Below are 22,025 nucleotides of genomic sequence, written 5' to 3'. Positions count from 1 at the left end.
GGTTGCTAAAGTCAGTTTAGAAGGGAAGTGGAAGCAATCTTCTGGAAATCCTGCAACAGCAACAAGAAGATAACATGAACAAATAACTACAATACAGATGAGCCCGGTGCTTCATGGCATTTATTCCCTGCAAGGTCAGTTCAAACATTCAACTGTGGACTTGGCAGACTTCACTCAACTGCTCCTTCCAGCATTCTAGCTATTGTTTGTCCTTTTGCTCCATTAAGGTTTCCAGCTTGAATTATACAGTTAAAAAAAAAAAAACTATTCTCCATACCAGATGACTTGGCAAGTGTAAAGCCTGACTAAGTCAGCAAAAAGGAATGATTTGGTAAATGACAAACCTCTACTAATGTCTCAGACCTGTGCCGAGCTTTATTACACCAACCCTCCTTGTTTATTTCATTTTTATAGTTATACAACTTTCTCTGGTTAAACAGCCACAGCTAAAATGTTTTTTCCCCCTGCTTAGAGATTAACGATCCCCCCACGGTTTAAAAATCTTCCTATGCTCCTTTTACAGGTCTTCCACTTCCAGAAGTGACACACGTGCATCAGCATTGCTCTCTTTTTTCTTAACCCTTATAATAAAGGACCCAGATCACATGAAAAACTGCTTTTTATTTTTGATCTAGTTGTATAAATGTAGGATGAAGGTCTGATCAGTGCATTTCAATACAGAGAAGATGATCACAGACGTGTGAAGAGCGGCTAGACCAGTCTCCTGCGCTTGGAATCGCGCTCCATCGTCTCACACTGAGCGTCTGCTTCGTGTCCCAGTGGAGACACCAGGTTCAGCATGGGGTCCTCCGATGCACGGCCAAACAGAGCCAAGAGAAATGCCACCCCGAAGCCTGTGGCTCGCTCCCCCTGGGGCGATAGAGGAAGACAAGCGAGAGGCGCTCAGGATACAGGCACGAAACACGAGCATGGCAAGGGAACTCTCATCACAGCAATATAAAAAGAACACAAGCACAACGAAACAGTGATGTTGCAGCGGCTTGCTGGAAATACTTACAGTGTGCACTGGGGATGCGATGTCAACATGCACCCACACGCCAGGCCAATCAAAACCAATGTGGGAGGCAATGAACAGGCCGGCACAGGAGCTCTGAGCATTCTCCCGGTCCTGTGAAATACAAATGGAAAACACATTACAACAACACAGACAAAACAGCGTGGGGTTACTGAAAACCACATTGCAACAACACACACAAAGCAGCGTCGGGTTACTGGGAAACACATTGCAACAACACACACAAAGCAGCGTCGGGTTACTGGGAAACACATTGCAACAACACACACAAAGCAGCGTCGGGTTACTGGGAAACACATTGCAACAACACACACAAAGCAGCGTCGGGTTACTGGGAAACACATTGCAACAACACACACAAAGCAGCGTCGGGTTACTGGGAAACACATTGCAACAACACACACAAAGCAGCGCCGGGTTACTGGGAAACACATTGCAACAACACACACAAAGCAGCGTCGGGTTACTTGCATCAAAGCAGGCAGAAGAAATACAAATAAAAACAGCCCTTTGTTACCGCTCTGCATGTGGAACCAGGAATGCATTGCACTATTTGATGCGGTACTGAAAACTTGCCACAAAACTTGTGAGAAATCGGGTCATTTGTTTAGGAATGAGATTTCCCCCTGGTTAAATGTTACAAGAACTAACATGTAATAATAAACCTACAGCCACAGAGTTCTTCATGTCCGCGACAGCGGAGGTGAACTCGCTGAAGTGCAGTTCAGGACAGTAGACCAGCGGGTGAGCCAGGTCTCCACTGCTGCGGCCGGCTTTGACACAGGCTGCTTCCCACTCCTCACTGTTAGTCATCACGGCTGCGTGGTACTTTCCAGTGGAGATACCCTGGAAACACAGAACAAACCCCATTCAACGTGTTCCTTCAATTCTAATGCAAACAGCTTTCTTTGCAACAAACCCAACCCGTGAAGTGGGACTGTCAGGACTGGAGCCAGTGTAAACTCCAAAAGGGCAAACATTACAGAATGGAACCGAGCGAGGATACAGAGTTTTTAGAAACTGGACAAAAAATAAATTCTGCAGTCATTATTAAAGGAGCTGAGAAAGTATAGCTGACAAGAGCACATGTAGGATCACATGACATTTACAGACAATGCACTCGTGACAGCAGCCCCGCCCCTCTCCACTCTCTCTATGCTGTATGGACTCTGCCTCTATGCAGCTTCCAATACCTGAGCTCCTGTGAGTGTAGCTATGTCCAGGATGATATCAGCACAGAGGTCCTTGCTGGAATAGGCGACCCCATCAGACAGCACCAGACGCCCCTCAGCATCTGTGTTGTTAATCTCCACAGTCCTGAGCAGGAGAGGGAACAAACAGTAAGCCCCCGAGTGCTACAGAAATAGAGTGAGGGATTAAAACCTATTTCTGTAGACCTGGGTGAGAGAGTGAGGGATTAAAACCTCTCACCCAGGTCTACAGAAATAGGTTTTAATCCCTCACCCTCTCACCCAGGTCTACAGAAATAGGTTTTAATCCCTCACTCTCTAACCCAGGTCTACAGAAATAGGTTTTAATCCCTCATCCTCTCACCCAGGTCTACAGAAATTGCATACAAGTTCCTTTGAGAAGCATCATCTCAAATTACCAGGCTGTGCATTTTTTTCTTACCCAGGTACAATCCTGAAGGCTTCATTGCTATTTATATTATTTTTGTATTGCTTACTTTCCTGAGTAGAGACGGTGGATATCATCAGGACGTGTTGCATTAGGGCCCACGGCATTCTCTGCCAAGCAGAACACAGCATGGAGATTGTCTTTGAAGCCCTGGAGGAGGGAGAGAAAACAGCACAGCTACTGCTAGCCCATATACAACTACCTAATGCATGAAATAGCATCTCACAGCAATCACAATGCTGTGGTCTGGTACACACCGGGTACAATTCCTCAACCACAATACTCCCTCAAACGCACAAATCTCTCTGTACCACTGAATCATAGACATGACAAATTGTGATGCTCCAGGCTGCGACTAAAATGGCTGCAAATGCGACACCAGAAACAGTTTTTTCAGGGTTAGGCACAACACCGATGCCTCTCCCTTTAAAAGCATGTGTCAACACTGATGAATGAGACACAACGTCTGTCTGAATATAACAAAATGCACACGACAAGTTTTAATACACTGAAGTGCGAGAAGGATGGGAACAATTTGATCGAATACAAATGCTCGTAATTGCAGAAAGGTGCTAAACCCATCAGAATACAAGAAGCCCAGCTTCAACAGCTGTGATGGGGACCAAGCGTGTGTCAGCACACCTGTGTAAAAATGTAGCTTAAAATAAACCAGTTGCATTTAAGAAATGTTGAACAGCAGAAAATAAAAATACACTTCAGGTGCCATTAATGAAATGCCCTGGAAACTTACAATAAAGAAAATAATGAATAAAGGTTTATAATGCTGCAAAAAGCCCAACAATTAAACAAAGGTTACCGTACCAAGTCGAAAAAAAAAACGTCTCTGTGAACTCCAATAAACCAACGTCATCTTTCCCCAGTCAAAATCGTAGACCGCCGAAATAAAGTTCTGAGACAACACAAACTGATTTTTTTCATCTTTTGCATCTTGCATCCCAGATATAATAGATTTAGGTACATTGCTTACCGTCAGGAGTTTGAACGCCATTCACTAAATTTAGCTCTCAGATTGTGCCAATGAAAATATCTCAAATATATGGCAATGTGCTTGCTGTGGTGTATTTAATATTATAAATATAGCAGAACAAACTCACTGCCGTTTAAACTGAAAAATAAACGGACTCCACTAACACCGAGCATGGGAGCTGCAGCATGCTGTCAGATCAGGACTCCACTAACACCGAGCATGGGAGCTGCAGCATGCTGTCAGATCAGGACTCCACTAACACCGAGCATGGGAGCTGCAGCATGCTGTCAGATCAGGACTCCACTAACACCGAGCATGGGAGCTGCAGCATGCTGTCAGATCAGGACTCCACTAACACCGAGCATGGGAGCTGCAGCATGCTGTCAGATCAGGACTCCACTAACACCGAGCATGAGAGCTGCAGCATGCTGTCAGATCAGGACTCCACTAACAATGAGCATGGGAGCTGAAGCATGCTGTCAGATCTGGACTTGCTGTCTCCATATTGGACACAATTAAAGTCGCGGTCACCAATTCCACACACAACACTTACACAACATTTAAAATATAAACATGCAGAGTTAAGTGCAGTCATCAGCTGCATAGATTAACCATTCAGCAGAATGAGGCAACAAACCTGGTTGTAATGGGGCGGGTCTTGGTTTTACAGCAGCCGTTTAAGATTGCACATAGTTACTGGTACAGCTGGTGGTCCCTGCTGGAAACACTGGTACTTGAGATGAAAAGGTTGAAATCCACTGCTTCAGAAGATGTGTGTGATTTTTACTAACACTTACTTGCTTTATGGCAGCTTTGAATGCCCCAAGAACAGCAGCAGCCCCTCCACAGTCTCGCTTCATCCCAGGCATGGATGTCTGTAACCCAGAGTAGACTGAGGGTTACCACTGCCCCAGCAGTACAGGCGTGAAGGCCATAGCAATCAGTTGTTTCATCTCTACCTGACTACAGTGACACCACACCACTACCAACTGTGCTTAACAGGGAACCCTGATATAGGCAAGAGCCATGCCTTCATACCTTCCCTTTAATGCTCAGTCCGCCAGTGTCATAGACGATCCCTTTCCCGACCCAGGCGATCGTCTGTGTGGCGCCCTCTGGTGTGTGGCTGAGAACTGCAAGGGCAGGGGGATGTTCGGCAGCTTTGCCAACGCCATAGATCCCTACAAAGACAGTTATCCATTTGAGAGGAATGCAGTTGTAGGAGTTTCTTATTGAAACATTACGAAAGACCCATTTACGACGGTTTCATTACCTCCAAACCCTTTCTTTTTCAGCTCTTCTCCACGGATTACAGTGGGCACGATTCCCAGCTCGCTCCCGACCGCCTTGATTTCCTTCATTTAAAAAAGAAACAAAAAATGGTACAAGGGAGCCTCGAGACCACCTGCAGATTCACCGGGTATTTAAAATGACGTGTGCTGTGCATGTAAAGCAAGATGGCTCACCTCCAGGAAGTGATCTGTATTCATCTCATTGCAGGGCGTGTCTACGATACGTGCAGCCAGTCTCACGCCATCAGCAGCACTTGCCAGACACTGTGTAGATTATAAAAACAAAAATGACCACTTGCATCTTAAACACATCTGCACTACCACTATCACAACAGAAAATGCTAAATGCTTGCTTTTTTTTTTTTTTCCCCACCTTATGGTATTGTAGTTGTAACCTAGAATTAACAGGGATGGAAATATGACTCCCATTGCATAGCAGTTTGATCTATTTCTGGTTTTACTGCTTTGCACTGATGCAGAGTTTGGGATTTGAGCTGTGTACCTCCAGCGTGGAAGCGTCCACGGGCCCGCCATCCTGCCCCACGATGATAAACTCCACCGCGACGACGCGCTTGTCCGTTTTCTTGGTGGCGCTGGAGCGGCGGGTGAAGAGGGGGAAGGCCCTGGCGATGGCACAGGCCGAGGCAAACACCTCCGAGCGCTCGCAAACCATCTGCAGGACAGTAAGCACAAAGAGCTGAACAAAACCGCAAAGCCTTTCCTGTTTCCAAATCTGAAGCAGGATCATGCCACAGAAAGTGGGTAAGCAAACTGAACGACAGAGACTGCAATCCAGCTCCCAGGACTGAATGACTGGTATGGCACTCACCACGATGCAGCGGCTGGCTCCCCCGGGAAGGCAGTTGCGGATGAGCCTCGTGAGGAACTGTGCCGCCGACGGGCTGTTGTGCCGGCTCACCCGCGAGGGCATGGCTGCCACGGTCGCGTAGTTCAGGTACAGGGAGCAGTTATCCGTAGGGTTTGGGTTCAACGCGCTGAGCGCAGACTGCCATGTCTATAAGAGGAAGATATTAAATGATATATATATATACAGCTCTGGAAAAAAGACCACTGCAAAATTATCAGTTTCTCTGGTTTTACTATTTATAGGTATGTGTTTGGGTAAAATGAACATTTTTGTTTTATTCTATAAACTACTGACAACATTTCTCCCAAATTCCAAATAAAAATATTGTCATTTAGAACATTTATTTGCAGTAAATGACAACTGGTCAAAATAACAAAAAAGATGCAGTGTTGTCAAACCTCGAATAATGTAAAGAAAATAAGTTCAGATTCATTTTTAAACAACACAATACTAATGTTTTAACTTAGGAAGAGTTCAGAAATCAATGTTTGGTGGAATAACCCTGATTTTCAAGTACAGCTTTCATGCGTCTTGGCATGCTCTCCACCAGTCTTTCACATTGATGTTGGCTGACTTTATGCCACTCCTGGTGCAAAAATTCAAGCAGCTTGGCTTTGTTTGATGGCTAATGACCATCCATGTTCCTCTTGATCACATTCCAGAGGTTTTCAATGGGATTCAGGTCTGGAGATTGGGCTTGCCATGACAGGGTCTTGATCTGGTGGTCCTCCATCCACACCTTGATTGACCTGGCTGTGTGGCATGGAGCATTGTCCTGCTGGAAAAACCAATCCTCAGAGCTGGGGAACACTGTCAGAGCAGAAGGAAGCAAGTTTTCTTCCAGGACAACCTTGTACTTGGCTTGATTCATGCGCCCTTCACAAAGACAAATCTGCCCGATTCCAGCCTTGCTGAAGCACCCCCAGATGAGTCCAATTTTCAGCTTTGCCCAACACCTGGTCGTCTAATGGTTAGACGGAGACCTGGAGAGGCCTACAAGCCACAGTGTCTCACACCCACTGTGAAATGTGGTGGAGGATCAGTGATGATCTGGGGGTGCTTCAGCAAGGCTGGAATCGGGCAGCTTTGGCATGAATCAAGCCAAGTACAAGGTTGTCCTGGAAAAAAACTTGCTTCCTTGTGCTCTGACAATGTTCCCCAGCTCTGAGGATTGGTTTTTCCAGCAGGACAATGCTCCATGCCACACAGCCAGGTCAATCAAGGTGTGGATGGAGGACCACCAGATCAAGACCCTGTCATGGCCAGCCCAATCTCCAGACCTGAACCCCACTGAAAACCTCTGGAATGTGATCAAGAGGAACATGGATGGTCATTAGCCATCAAACAAAGCCGAGCTGCTTGAATTTTTGCACCAGGAGTGGCATAAAGTAACCCAACATCAATGTGAAAGACTGGTGGAGAGCATGCCAAGACGCATGAAAGCTGTGCTTGAAAATCAGGGTTATTCCACCAAATATTGATTTCTGAACTCTTCCTAAGTTAAAACATTAGTATTGTGTTGTTTAAAAATGAATCTGAACTTATTTTCTTTGCATTATTCGAGGTCTGACAACACTGCATCTTTTTTGTTATTTTGACCAGTTGTCATTTTCTGCAAATAAATGCTCTAAATGACAATATTTTTATTTGGAATTTGGGAGAAATGTTGTCAGTAGTTTATAGAATAAAACAAAAATGTTCATTTTACCCAAACACATACCTATAAATAGTAAAACCAGAGAAACTGATAATTTTGCAGTGGTCTCTTAATTTTTTCCAGAGCTGTATATATATATATATATATATATATATATATATATATATATATATATATATATATATATATTAGTGCCTTGCAAAAGTATTCAGACCCCTGACCAATTCTCTCATATTACTGAATTACAAATTGTACATTGAAATTTCATTCTGTTTGATATTTTATTTTTAAACATTGAAACTCAGAATCAATTATTTGAGAATCAATTATTGTAAGGTGACATTGGTTTTATGTTGGGAAATATTTTTAAGAAAAATAAAAAACTGAAATATCTTGCTTGCATAATTATTCAGCCCGTGCTGTGGAAGCTCCCAGTTTGCACGATGAAAGAAATTGCCCTTACGAGGACACAATTACCTTACCATTGGCCTCCACCTGTGAACCATTAAAAGTTGCTGTCACATTTTCTGGATAAAAACCCCACTGTTGAAGGACCATTGGTAAAGCTGTGAATCTGAAGGAAAATGATGACCAATGAGCATTCTACAGAAGTTAGAGATAAAGTAATACAAATGCATAGATTAGGGAAAGGGTACAAAATAATATCCAAGTGTTTGGATATCCCAGTGAGCACAGTTGGATCAATAATCAGGAAGTGGAATCAGGAAGTGGAAGCTGCATCACACCACCCACGCACTGCCAAGAAAAGGCTGTCCCTCAAAACTCAGCGCTCAAACAAGAAGGAGACTTGTGAGAGAAGCCACAGAGAGGCCAACAATCACTTTGAAGGAGCTACAGAGTTCAGTGGCTGGGAGTGGAGTAATGGTGCACCAGTCAACCATATCAAGAGCTCTGCATAACACTGGCCTGTATGGGAGGGTGGGAAAAAAGAAGCTGTTACTCAAAAAGCACCATCTGAAAGCATGTCTGGAGTTTGCCAGAAAGCATGAGAGTGACCGAGCTGCGATGTGGGAAAAGGTTTTGTGGTCAGATGAGACCAAGATAGAGCTTTTTGGCCAAAACTCAAAGCGCTACGTGTGGCGCAAACCTAACACTGCCCACGCCTCAAGACACACCATCCCTACAGTGAGGTATGGTGGTGGCAGCATCATGCTGTGTGGATGCTTCTCATCAGCAGGGACTGGGCATCTTGTTACAAATGAAGGAAGAATGGATGGAGCAAAATACAAGAAAATACTGCAAGAGAATCTGCTTCAGTCCGCTAAAAAACTGAAGCTTGGGAGGAAATTCACCTTTCAGCAGGACAATGATCCCAAGCACAAGGCCAAAGCAACATTGGAGTGGCTCAAGAACAAAAATGTGAATGTCCTACAGTGGCCCAGTCAAAGTCCTGATCTCAATCCCATTGCGAATCTGTGGCACTATTTGAAAATTGCGGTCCACAAGCGTCGTCCAACCAACCTGAACAACCTGGAGCAAATCTGCCATGAAGAATGGGCCAAAATCACTCGAACACTGTGTGCAAAGCTGGTACATACTTACCCCAAAAGACTTAAAGCTGTTATTGCAGCGCAAGGTGGCTCTACCAAATATTAATGTGTGGGGGCTGAATACTTTTGCAAGCAAGATATTTCAGTTTTTTATTTTTCTTAAAAATATTTCCCAACATAAAACCAATATCACCTTACAAAAATTGATTTTGAGTTTAAGTGTTTTAAAATAAAATATTGAACAGAACGAAATTTCAATGTACCATTTGTAATTCAGTAATATGAGAGAATTGGTCAGGGGTCTGAATACTTTTGCAAGGCACTGTATATTATAGGTGGTTGTTGTGTACTGTAGGGATGGAAGCAGGACTCCTATTGCACAGCAGTTTCACCCATTCCATGTTTTAATATGAGCTTGATTATCTCCAGCGTATAGGTAACAAGCTCAGGTGCGTCTTATTAAACTCATAATAAAACCAGGAATGGATCTAACTGCTATGCAATGGGAGTCTTATATCCATCCCAGTTACTGTACATGTTAAAAGCACTAATCTTGCTTCAGCTAAAGTCGTAATCATCGTCTGTTTCATTAGGAATGATTGTCTACAAACAAATGCAACACCATTAGGTGGGTCAAACGTATATATAATCTACCACAACAGTGATAACAAGTGATTGAATCCTCCGCTGAGCTGATGTTACACTGCAGTTTACAACTCTGTGTAAAGTACAAAGCGATATGCACTTTGCTGAGTGGCTTCTCCCACACCCTGCAACCAATTGTCAATTTGTGTCAGCAAAAGCCTCTTTGAATGTTTCACAGCAGCAATAAAGTTTCCACACAAACATAACTAAAATATATTGCACTGACTTTCAAGAGAAACATTAACTGCACTGAAGGAGCTCTGCACTGAACACTCAGCTCCACCTGGGGGTGCACTGAAGGAGCTCTGCACTGAACACTCAGCTCCACCTGGGGGTGCACTGAAGGAGCTCTGCACTGAACACTCAGCTCCACCTGGGGGTGCACTGAAGGAGCTCTGCACTGAACACTCAGCTCCACCTGGGGGTGCACTGAAGGAGCTCTGCACTCAACACTCAGCTCCACCTGGGGGTGCACTGAAGGAGCTCTGCACTCAACACTCAGCTCCACCTGGGGGTGCACTGAAGGAGCTCTGCACTCAACACTCAGCTCCACCTGGGGATGCACTGAAGGATCTCTGCACTGAACACTCAGCTCCACCTGGGGGTGCACTGAAGGAGCTCTGCACTCAACACTCAGCTCCACCTGGGGGTGCACTGAAGGAGCTCTGCACTCAACACTCAGCTCCACCTGGGGGTGCACTGAAGGAGCTCTGCACTCAACACTCACCTCCACCTGGATGCGTCCTGTTTGTGTAAAGCCTTAATTTTAATGAAAGCTAGGCTTGTTCACAGCTCAATACAAATCTATGACAAAAAAATCATAAATCATAGAGCAATTCCCTTTGCTGAAACAGACTTGCAACAGGGAGATGCAGCTTCTACAGATCACATGCCAGGGCTTCCTATTCCTGTCACATATATCAGCATGGTGTAAGTTTGCAGGTGCTGCTGTTACCTGCATTGACAAAACAGCTCACACAGGCAACAGCATGCTCCCACACCCAGTGTGTAACAGTCAGACGATAAGAAGGGAATACTAGGAATCTGGTGCACTGCAGAAATAAACTAGAACGCTAAATAATAGATGTGAAAATAATACCACAATGAGGAGGCGTGGTTTTGTTCTAGTTTTAAATGATCAGTTCCTGGTGTAAGATTACTGTAATCCCTAAATACAAAAAGAAATAAAACGCACACTGTACAGTAATCCTGGCAACTGTACGCATTAATAATAATGATCAGCACCATATTCAAGAACCAAATGGGAATATTTATACAGTGGAATCAGACAAATGTATTTACTATATCGGGAATATATCGACACAGGTTAATATTTATAAAGCCGTGCAATTAAAAAAAACAAAAAACAAAACAAAACACGCAAACTGGTTCTTTTCAAACAATACTTCCCCTCTTTCCAAAACATACAAATAAACAAACACACGACACCAAGCTATAATGCACCCGAAAGCATGCCCTCCTATCCACTGTATTTAACGGGGGGCGGGTCTTTTCTGTTCTGTAATGATGTATGTAGGCAGAGGCAGCCCCGGTCTGTTTTCGTTTGCAATATCAATATGTGTCCACCGCCCCTCTTACCTCTTGAGAGACTGCAGGCTGTAGCTTTCCCTTCACCTGCGCCCAGGTGACCCGCTGCAGATTCGGCAGCTGGCCCAAGATTAGGACGAAGCGGTTTTGGGGCTCCGAGTCTCCGGCACTGGCACGAAACTCCAACGATACATTCGCCATCTTCACGCCGCCAGGCAGCGCAGAGCCTTCCAGTCACTCACTGTCAATCACACTCACGGAAACACAAGCACAGCGCAGTCTCTATCGCGGGAAGTGGCGCGCTGCGCGTCTCCTCCTCTCTGCCAAAAGAAGAGGGCGAAGTGTCTCGCAATTTTAGCCGCAGGCAAGCGTGTAGATAAAAGTACCATGTGACTTATTATTAATTACTTTTTTCCCCCCGTAAAAGAAAGTTGCTAGCCTGGGGTTGGTCGCACCTGTTAAACTGGGTTGCTTTGCAAAAAATAGGTTTACTGTCTGTAATGTGGGAGGTCCAGGCATTCTGAGGCACTCCCTGTCAAACAGTTTATTATGCTTGGGTGTTTAGTCTCACTAAACATGTCACAACAGACTCTCGTGCAATTGGTAAAAAAAATATCAGAACCACAACATTGCCTTGGTAAAATATTTCAGATGCTATGAATATGCCTAATTAAATCATACAAAATCATTGATGCCGGTCCAGTACAGCGCTGATAAGTTTTATCAGTCAGGGTCCGTAGGAACAAACCCAGTTTGCAAGTGCTTGCAGGAGCAACACAAGAGTTTCCCCCACTCTGCTGTTCCAGTTATCTTTATCATAATTGTTTGGAAATTTTGGTTCAGGTATATATTCAGATTTAATCCCAGGCTGTGTGCTTAAAGAGATTATATTATAGATTAACAGTATTGTTAGCATGTGCGCACACACACACACATTGTGTTCAGTCATGTCGACGGTTAGTAAAATATCTGCTGTGCTTGGATTTCAATCTGGATTTAAAATCTTTACAACACCGGGCATTGCTGTCTTTAGTGCATGAAAACTGCACATCTTACTATTTTAAATAAACCCTTTTTAATCACATTGTTTTTAAAAAAACAAAAGTATGTTGTAATGTATTGGTGTCAGTCCAATGAAATGAACCCTACAGGTACTAGGTGCCGTCCACCACAACAAGCTGGAACCGTGAGCATTTATCATTTGCACTTACACTGGTTCAGCAAAATCAGTCTATAGAAGACAGTTCATATAAATAATCTATACAGTGAATGGGAACATCAGACACAGAGTGCATGTGTGGAACATATTATTTTGAAATAGCGGTACAGCACACTTCACACACATGAACCATGCATATGTGACTGGAGATCAGACACAAGGAACATGGGGCCCAGACGGTCAATACAATGGACTGCAGTCTGAACTTGTTACTTCATTATACAGTAAGTGAATGAGACACATTATTCATGCTGTGCTTGTTCAAAGCATTTATTCATGCTGCACTATCCCCTTGGTCAGTACTGTCATACAAAATTTGTTTTAAATAAACACACAGGAATTCAAAGGGGTTTTTAACATTATGCTTTGTTACGAATCTTTAACAGCATTTGGAAAAAAGATAGTGCACTTTTATACATGATAGATTTACAGGATAATCGAGAATAAATCATTCTAACATCATTATTATTATTATTATTATTATTATTATTATTATTATTATATATATTTTATTTTTAGAGATCCCAATTTTTTTCTGTTGAAGACAGAAGCAAAGCTTTTCATTTTTTAAAAACAGGCCCACAAAAACAACAACACTACATAAATATACAGGGAAGACAATCAACACACACACACACACACACACACACATCTAAATGTGTCCTCATACTGTCCTTTATAGCTCAGTGGAATATGTGTATTAAGTTCAACATGATTCAGTTAGGTGTTCAATAGACTCCTGATTTATAATCACTCAGATATTTTCAAATATCTCTACCTAGCACACTTCAACATCCACTGAACACAGTATTCTATCCTTCTAAAAACCAGTAGCCCCCACTCCTGTTGCTCTCGTAAGAGCACACCTGGGTCCCTTAAAAACCGTTCAGAGAAACACCAAGGGGCTCCAGATAAAGCATTATGACTTCGCCCATCTGACACCAGTGAAACACCCACACCATACAGTCTGAGATTAACACGACACACAACGGTGCTGTAGAAACACACACAGCACTGTGCTTCACAAACAAATCTACATTAATTGCACAGATGATGGCTGTCTTGTTACAAAACATGCATTTGCTAGATACAGTTCTCAGATTTGTAAGTTTTGTTAAACAGAGTACTGGGCTAGATTCTCAAAGCTCTTTACTTTGCAACAAACAACATTCCAGTAGTTCTTGTTTGTTTTAGAATTGCAAGTGGAGTTTTTTCCGTTAGAAACATTATGGCAATTTTTCTTTTTTTGGAGTAAATAGCTTTGAGAACTTGTGTCCACTACAAACTCGTGATACACCAGCTGCTGCTGACAGAATGTGCTTTTGCTGCACCACGCACAGCGAGACTCGCAAGGATGCATTGAATGGAACCCTGCTTTGACTGAACCAAACGACAAGCGCATTCGGCAGACTAGGGTCACAGCACCAGAGCATCAAAACACATGCTTTCAGATAGGAGTGATCATTTAATAATAACAACATCCCACTACTTTCAAACTTCTAAAGTACTTTCTATTAAAATAAATTAAATATTACAAGTAAGTTGCAGGCTTTATAAATCAGTTTATTTTACTGCAGAATTACCCTTTGAAGGATAGGCACTTCTGAGAAGGAGCCTCTTAATAACCCACCCAGCGGGCGACCATATTGTGGGTGCATTCCAAGACAATGGAAGCGACTGGTGTTGAGACCCTTATTGGACACAATCCTATTCCCCCACTCCCATTCCCCAACAAATGCGGGTTTGAAACGGTCAAACGCTGAAGTGGAACTCTGAATAGATTAGAGCAGGAGTTCACTATCCAATCCGTTACAGTGGCCTGCAGTATGGTACTGTACATTGAACAGGCAGTGTTAATCTTGGGTACCCTTCAATACTGTGTAGTGCTTCTATTCAAATCCCTGGAATGGGCTCCAGTAACTCAGATGAATGTCATTGTATCTGTGCAGTGCGCTCGCCAATTCATTCGTTCACTCAAACCTGTTTTCCATTACATTGGGGGCAGTGTTTCTATGGATGGGCTTGCAGCCTGTGATTCTGATAAATCAAACAGTGTTTAGGCAAAGCATTGTTTTTATGGCTACGTACTTGGAAATGCCCCAGGTTTCATGCACTAGAGTTTCCAGAGTCTATAGGTTCATTGCACAGACCAACGACGCAAACAGTATGGGTTAGATAAATTCAATCAAGGCAGCTTTAGGGAAGGGTAGGGGGAGGGGGTCAGGCTCGTCACTAGCGACGCATGCCAAGGGATATACACGATTACCTAAATTTCACTCCAATTAGCACAACAATAAGAACGATCACGATAACGAACAGGATTAAAATGACCAGCATCTTGCGGTTCTTCTTCTGGTATTGCTCTGCCTGTAAAGAAAAGAAAACAGAAATAGTGTTTTCATACAGGCACGTTGCATTATTTTCAGGTCTAGGGTACGTTGAAAACACACAAACACACAGATCTCTCATACTCTTTATACCTTCTGTAACTGTTTGAAACCCTCTTCTGTTTTGACGCATGCCTGCTCAACATTGAAGTCAATTCTGTCCAGGACGGTCCCCTATGAAAAAGCAGTAAAGTATTAAGTATTTATTTATACATTTTAATTCCAGGGTAGATACAAAAAGTGCCCATAAATGAAAAAAAAAAAAAAAAAAAAAAAAAAAAAACAATGTAAGGTGTAACACTTTGGGCAAGTCATAAAAAAAATATACGACTGCTGGCAAGCCCAAAACGTTTTGATGATCAAACCTCTGCTATCGATTGATTACTCGTATCAGCTTGACAAGCGGACGATCATAATGGATGGCTGTACTGGATCTAGTTCAGTCCTGGTGTGTGTTCCAACCCTGTTGTAAATGGTTTAATGAATCCCCCCCCCCCCCTGCCCCCGGGACCCTGGAGTAGCTCATTACATCACGTTACAGCTGGAGTGAAATAGCCTGATCTAACACTTACTTGTTCAACCACCATTCCAGCCAGGTCCCTGAAGATCTCGTTGAGGTCGGAGATGGACTGCACTATCTGCCTGATCTCTCGTTCCCGCTCCTCCACCATCACTGTGTTTTGCTTCACTTGGACAAGCTGTTCATCTGTGAACCCCTGGTCAACACAACAGATTAAACACAGGTTACGAGTTTCATAGGTAAGTTACACAATGTCATCAGCTGCAACGTGCAAAATATCACCTTTGATTAGACTAGGTCACTACAAGATGAACTGTGTGTTTTATCACATTCCTTAAGTTGCTCCTGCAAACATATATAATTCCTTTAGTCTAAATCATTTGGCAATTTAGTATTTATTTTCAAGATTTTAAGTTACAAAACTGGAAATAAACCTTAAGTAAAATAATCATGTTTATTTTAAATTCATATCTAGGAAAAGTTAAAAGTTAAAACAGGTTCAATACACTCTGTCTTTTTAAAGTTTCAATCCCCAGAGCAGCTCACCCGGTCATAAACAGCAGTGTCTTCTGCGTCATCCATCAGCGGTACTGAAGTATCGAAGAAATGCTTTGACCTCTCCTCCCGATTCTTCATACCTGGAAACAACAAACAAACACGATCTAGACCCCCACTGACCATTTCAGGGATGGAAATTACATTGCATAGCGGTTTCATCCATTCCTGATTTTACTATGAGTTTAATAAGGCACACCTGAGCTTGTCACCTATACACTGTGGCTAACCAAGCTCGTTGTAATACCAGGAATGTGCAAAACTGCTACACAATAGGAATCGTCTTTCGATCCCTGCAGTTCTGCAAGATTTGCAGCAGGTTGAGAGTACAAGACTTAAAAATGTAAGATGACAGAAATCCAGCCGAGATAACCAGTTCAGCCTCCGTTTTGCTGGCCTCCTCACGAGACACTCACGTTTCAGGTAGTTGGACTGCGTGTGCCTGAAGTTGATGGAGAGATCCTGCAGGGACTGGGCGAGGGACGAGACCACATTGCGAAGTAGGCGCTCCTCTTGCTCTGTGCAGTGCCTGGAGCGGCTCTGGATACCCGTCACGGCGCGCTGGCAGCGGTGAAACATCTACCACAGAGAGATCGACTTACATTAGCAGCTGTCATACGCTGCAGTCTAATATAGTCTATGCTGGAAACAGTGGAATGCTGTGAGAAAATGCACGGCAACAAGTCGTATTGAGGAAGCTGTTTAATAGTTCTGGGAATAAATGTTTTCCCTGGGTTTTGCACTAAATAGGTACTGTTGTCATTTCATGAAACCGGAGGGATGTGTCCTCAATATATATATTATATACCATTTAATTTACAAAGCTGGGCTTTTTACTAGGCATGGCAACCAGTTTGTTTCTATGGAACTGCAATATAAACTCAGTCGAAGAGTTCAAGGCACATTGTTTTAATTTGACCCTCTACTGTTCAACACTGAGAAGCTTTTGCATAAACACTTACTTACAACGGCCGGTTTCACAGACCCCGATTAACAACAGCCTTGAACCACCTTACCTACCGGGGCGCTGTGACACCAGCCTTGCAAGATGCCTGCTGACAGACTGATCTGCGCAGTACCTGCGTGATCTCCTGTGTGGTGATCTCGATGGCGTGCTCCGCCTCGCTGCTGTCGTCCAGGGTGGGGCGGTTCATGTGCTTGTCGTGAAGGCTGGCCAGCTCCTTCATCTTCTGCTTTATCCTGGTGACGTCATACTGGATCTAACAGGGCGTTTAAGAACAAGCAGACAGATTCGTACCAGAGACGCTTTATTCTACAACAAAACAAAAACCACCCCCCCAAACCCCTTTAAAAAGTGTCGTCGTTTGTCGTATACTGTCTGCATAGTAAACAATTTACAATAACGACAGGAAGAGGATATTGCAAGGCAATTCATTGTTTTCCCCGAATAACTCATGATGATGATGACACTAATAATAACTCTTACAGAAACTGCTTATAAAATGGGAACGGCATGGTATAAAGAATTTATTACAGGAGTGACATGTTTTTTATTTGATGGTTCTTTATGCTTGATATCCTACCTCGTCCACCCCATCCACCCACTTGGGAGGCAGGCGCTTCGTGACCCCAATCGCAGCCTCGGGGTCCAAGCTAATCCCAGACACCAGAGCCATCCGGTCATCGGCAAGCTGCAAACACAACAGGGGGAGAGACACAAGGCATTGGCAGGAAGGGTGGCTTCAAAAAAACCTGCCTGTCATCCTAGTATACTTGACATGGTTTTACATTTTACACAGCACAGCGTTGCCACACTAAACGGGGAAAAGAAGCAAAAAGGATCATGAAAGGAAAGGAATCTGCAGCCCCTGTAAGAAGCTATTTCAATACATGACGAGACATGGGAAATGACACATGATATCGCTGTAGAAAACACCTAAAGCTGGCTCTTTCAAAAGGTGAAGTGAAGTGGTAATCCCAAACACAGCTGATGAATGCAGCCAGCATGGCAACAGCAATATTAAATACAGGTTAAGATGAGAAAAAGGAGAAGAAATGAAGACTGTTTTAAATCAAGGGAGAGCTTGCAGTAAACAATGCAGTCTGGATACAGGAGAATGCAAAGGTTAAAGATGATTGGCCAGTACCTCATCCAGCTCCTGCAAGGTGATTGGTGGAATCCAGCAGCCCCATCCAGGTGAAAAAGCAAGAGAGAAAAGGGACAGTGCAGTGAGATCAGTGCAAGCAGGGTCAAGTGTACCACAAGTATAATACAACTGTGGAGGTGAACATCATGTAAAATAAGAGTGGCAGAAAACCACACTGAAACACTATACAGCACAAGCACACATTCAAACTACCAGTTAACAGCACTGAGAACACATTCAGAACCGGCAGGGTTATAGTCAACAGTAACAGCAGGTACCGCTCATCAATACTGAAAACCTGATCCTCTTTACATCAAATTGCAAATGCAAATTCTGCTCCAGTATGACAATCTCATGCAAAGGACTGACAGCACTGCAGGTGTATAACACAGCTGAAACACAAGCAACACAACCATGCACATAAAGAACACAGATATACTAAATAACCAACCATGCACATTAAGCACACAGACATAACCATGCACATAAAGAACACAGATATAACACATAACCAACCGTGCACATAAAGAACACTGAACACGCCCTGTGCTCTGTTCTTGTAGCGATTCCTTTGTCAAATTATATCTATCTATCTATCTATCTATATATATATATATATATATATATATATATATATATATATATATATATATTGTACATGTGTTCTACAGTAGTAAATGGTTATATAACACACACGCACTGCAAGTCAAAGTATTTAAATGCAACAGATTAAAAAAATAATAATAATGAAATCAATCAAACAAACAAACGGTTGTGAATGATGCTGATTATATTAGACTCACCGCAGCATTGCTACGTAAACTCAGAGGATTGGCGGAGTAACTACTCACTTGCTCAACCAACATCTGGCGGTTTTGGATGGCATTGTTCCGCATTAACAAGAACTCGTCGGTCAGACGCCGGGTTGCCATGATCCCCCTGTACTGTACAGTACTTACAATGCGCCACTGCCGTTTATACTCGCAACAAGCAGCTATGCACCGCCCGGACAAACTACACAAACCGGCCGGCAACCCTAGGCAGTCTGCACTGGAAATGTCTTTTTATATTGTCTCTAGAAAGAAAAGCATCGCGGAGTCATGCTGTTCTTAAACATTGAAAAAAAACAACACCACGTAAACACAGAACGAAACGAAGCACTGCTTCCTCCCAGCTGCGGTCATTCCGGATGTATCTGGCGCTATGTTCGGAACATATCCGCGCTGTGCGTCTGGATAAGACGTCGTCTTGTCTTTTTTTTATTTTTTATTCAGCGCTGATGAATCAATCGTTCCGCGACGCTCTTGTCCAAAAATAAGTGAACTGTAGCGTAGATCTGACCTTTCTTTCTTTTTTTAACTTTATTCAGAAAATACACTATAAAAAAAACGGCTTTTTATTGATACAAGCTATGCTTATTTATTTATTTATTTGCATTCCATTTTACATTTGAAATAGCGTGCTCCTGTAAAAAGTGGGTCCTTATTTTAGATTTATTCCTAAGTGTAACACGAATACAAACTGGATATGAACAGGTAAGATTTATATCAGGGAGTTTGCAAACATTTCGCGAAGGCTACACTAAACTGGTCCTCAAACTGGTCTATTATTCAGATTGCAAAGTACATTGTTCAGGTGTTTAGTTTTTTCAGGAAATGAGAGAAGCAAAGGTTCATTAAAAAAAGAAAAGAAAACGTGTATCATTTGATTAACAGCTAGTTCAGCCGTTACGAACATAAAAAATTAAAAATAAAACTGATAAAACTACTGTACGGCAATCTCATAAACATATATCTTATCACGTATTGCCTGTAGGGGGTGATCGTTTGCTTTCAATGGTAATAATACCGGCAGTTCCCCACACGGCCTCGGGTGTCAGAAGAGGACACCAAAACCTGTTTGTTTTCACTAACTCATGCATGTGAGGTTATCTTACATGTTTGCCTGCCTGCAATGGATCAGCAAGTAATTGGGCGAGATTCAATTTGCACAGTAATTTTGCAACCCTCCCACGCTTTTTCAATGGCTACAGTATGTATTTACCATAGTTTACTGTGGTTTGCCATTTTGTCTAAATCCATTACCATATACAGTATATACACTCACACACACACACACTGAACCAAGTAAATACAGTATAATCATAAATCTCGAAAAACTACTCACTTCTAAATCTTTTGTAGTCATTTTTGTATTACTTTAGTATAAATACATGTTAATTTGGATTCATATGTTGTTTTTTTCTGACTTTATGTGAACGAAAAGACACATTTGCCCGTTTTCCCACTGGAAATAGTGATATTTTGAAATATCACTGTCCTGGTCACAAAAGCAAAGTCTGTGGGGAATAATAGCCATTTGCTATACTTTTGAGGCATAAGCAATTAGGAAATAACACTTACTACCCAGGAACAAAAATTGTGTTACATAGTGTTATCATTAATGAGTTCATGGATCCCTGTACCCCTCCCTGCAATTCAAACACACCTGCCACGAGAAGCCTTCGCTCGCAGATAACACTTCTGAATATTGACACCCCTGTCTTCCCTTTGACTAATGGGATCACAAATCATTTAAATTGCAGCTGACCCTGGAGGTTGCAGTAGGAATCCGATAAGGCGAGCATGAGAAAGCCCAGGTAGATGCACACCACAGTGAGGGGAGTGTTTATTAACACCAGTGTTATTTTAAAAGTACAGGTGAAACCCGAGCTGAGTGACATCATGGGACCCCTGCACTGCACAGGAGCCCCCGAGCAATGTGGAGGCCTGTCATTCGCACAGGTGCTGGGGACCGCTGCGCTGTGGCAGCTACACACTGCTGTCCATGGCAGGAGCCATCAGCCGCATGCACTTTCCAATTTGAAGCATTCCATTTTCCCACTAAAATATGAAGCTGGTTGTGGCAGAGCAAAGCTCTGCCCTTTTTAAATTGGCAAGGATGGGGTTAATTTCCCCTACCTGCCTGGGTTTATTATGTTCAGGTGGCTGGGGTTGATTAGTTGATTAGGTTAATTAACGATCAATCAGCGCCCAGCCACCTGACAAAAGGAGGCCTCTGCTTCTCATTTGGGAGGAGGAAGCTGAGGAAGCAGGTTTGGGTTTGGGTTTGGGTTTGGGTTTGGGTTTGGGTAATTTGAATCCAGTGAAGGCATTGCCCAGCCTGGAAACCTTGTTTTTGTAAGCTTGTTTTTGAATTGGGTTTTTTTTGTGTTTAAATCCCTTTATTTTGCCATTGTGCACTTTAATTTTGTGTTATTTATAATAAAATTAGTATTTTTTTGAACTGCAGACTGTCTCTGGGCCTCTATCCACTCGGCAGCCTGCCACACTGGTGCACACTTATATACAGTCTGGCTGGTTTCACAGACCCTGATTAGCTCCATCCTAATGTTACATTAAGGAAGGGGGTTCAAGATTAATCTGGTTCAGTGAAATCAGCCATTAGAATAAGAGATTGTTTTTAAGTAAAGATAATCAGTCTGCAATAAAATGAATTCACGCATTTCAATGTGAAGTTCGATACATTATTCATATTCTATAGACACACACACACATTCATGTTATTGTATGCAGATATACGTACGTACGCCAATGTTAAGAAACATCCCTTTAGTTTTATACAATTATACAGTCATAAATCTGCACAACTGCCCCTCACACACACAAGAAGAGTAGTGCAGATGCAGTGCTGCAGCCAAAGCACTATGCTTACCCTTAAGGGTCTATAATATCAATGAAATGCAGCAGCAGTTGGGAAGTTAAGACTTTCTAGAGGGTGTGTAGAGTCGTAGACGAGGCGGTGAGGTTGCAGAATTCACAAAAGGAGTAGTTAATATAAGATGCTGTGATTGCCCCGCTGGCAGTCCAGTAGACTTGAGGTCATGTCATGTCTGTGGGACCCGCCTCCCCTCAGTTCAGAAGCTTTGCATTTCTTCTTTTGAACAGTAAGTCATTCTCCTGGGCAATCCTGAGGCTGTCAGAAATGCACCTGTGAAAACAGTGAACAGCGGGATTGAGCCCAGTGAATGGTGCAGTTTAATCTCTCTGTTTC

General features: G+C 42.9%; 2 protein-coding genes across 5 annotated transcripts; both read right to left on the bottom strand.

The window, feature by feature from the left end:
* Window positions 1-601: 601 nt before the first annotated feature.
* On the bottom strand, window positions 602-11,446 carry npepl1 (aminopeptidase like 1). Its single transcript, XM_041256895.1, has 12 exons — window positions 11,235-11,446; window positions 5,784-5,969; window positions 5,457-5,627; window positions 5,129-5,218; window positions 4,936-5,017; window positions 4,701-4,843; window positions 4,460-4,537; window positions 2,724-2,824; window positions 2,230-2,353; window positions 1,706-1,882; window positions 1,019-1,129; window positions 602-870 (listed from the first exon to the last, which is right to left on the bottom strand). Exons 1-12 carry the CDS (start codon window positions 11,382-11,384, stop codon window positions 712-714), a joined length of 1,572 nt encoding a protein of 523 aa, XP_041112829.1. The 5' UTR covers window positions 11,385-11,446; the 3' UTR covers window positions 602-711.
* Window positions 11,447-13,617: 2,171 nt separating this feature from the next.
* Window positions 13,618-19,175, bottom strand: stx16 (syntaxin 16). 4 transcript variants are annotated; one of them, XM_041256889.1, is made up of 9 exons: window positions 18,776-19,175; window positions 17,973-17,984; window positions 17,409-17,516; window positions 16,944-17,084; window positions 16,281-16,443; window positions 15,856-15,947; window positions 15,362-15,505; window positions 14,883-14,963; window positions 13,618-14,769 (listed from the first exon to the last, which is right to left on the bottom strand). In XM_041256889.1, exons 1-9 carry the CDS (start codon window positions 18,902-18,904, stop codon window positions 14,665-14,667), a joined length of 975 nt encoding a protein of 324 aa, XP_041112823.1. In that variant the 5' UTR covers window positions 18,905-19,175; the 3' UTR covers window positions 13,618-14,664. The 4 variants fall into 4 exon arrangements, with proteins under 4 accessions (XP_041112823.1, XP_041112825.1, XP_041112824.1 ...); XM_041256891.1 differs by having other exon boundaries at window positions 18,824-19,174; XM_041256890.1 differs by lacking the exon at window positions 17,973-17,984.
* Window positions 19,176-22,025: the final 2,850 nt, after the last annotated feature.

Source organism: Polyodon spathula, chromosome 8 (assembly GCF_017654505.1).
Source record: "Polyodon spathula isolate WHYD16114869_AA chromosome 8, ASM1765450v1, whole genome shotgun sequence".
Classification (NCBI taxonomy): Eukaryota; Metazoa; Chordata; class Actinopteri; order Acipenseriformes; family Polyodontidae; genus Polyodon; species Polyodon spathula.
The sequence above is the reverse complement of the archived record's forward strand: the minus strand, read 5'-3'. Positions and strand labels throughout refer to the sequence as shown.

Bases quoted from the DNA above. Each gene is read 5' to 3' on its own strand.
- npepl1 (XM_041256895.1), bottom strand. From the start codon at position 11,384: ATGGCGAATGTATCGTTGGAGTTTCGTGCCAGTGCCGGAGACTCGGAG. The intron at 5,628-5,783 runs GTGAGTGCCATA...ACTGTCCTGCAG, and splicing joins GAGCCAGCCGCTGCATCGTG to ATGGTTTGCGAGCGCTCGGA. The intron at 1,883-2,229 runs GTATTGGAAGCT...CTGTGTTTCCAG, and splicing joins CTACACTCACAGGAGCTCAG to GGTATCTCCACTGGAAAGTA.
- stx16 (XM_041256889.1), bottom strand. From the start codon at position 18,904: ATGGCAACCCGGCGTCTGACCGACGAGTTCTTGTTAATGCGGAACAAT. The intron at 17,085-17,408 runs GTAGGATATCAA...ACGCCCTGTTAG, and splicing joins GGGTGGATGGGGTGGACGAG to ATCCAGTATGACGTCACCAG. The intron at 14,964-15,361 runs GTAAGTGTTAGA...GCTTTTTCATAG, and splicing joins CTGGAATGGTGGTTGAACAA to GGGACCGTCCTGGACAGAAT.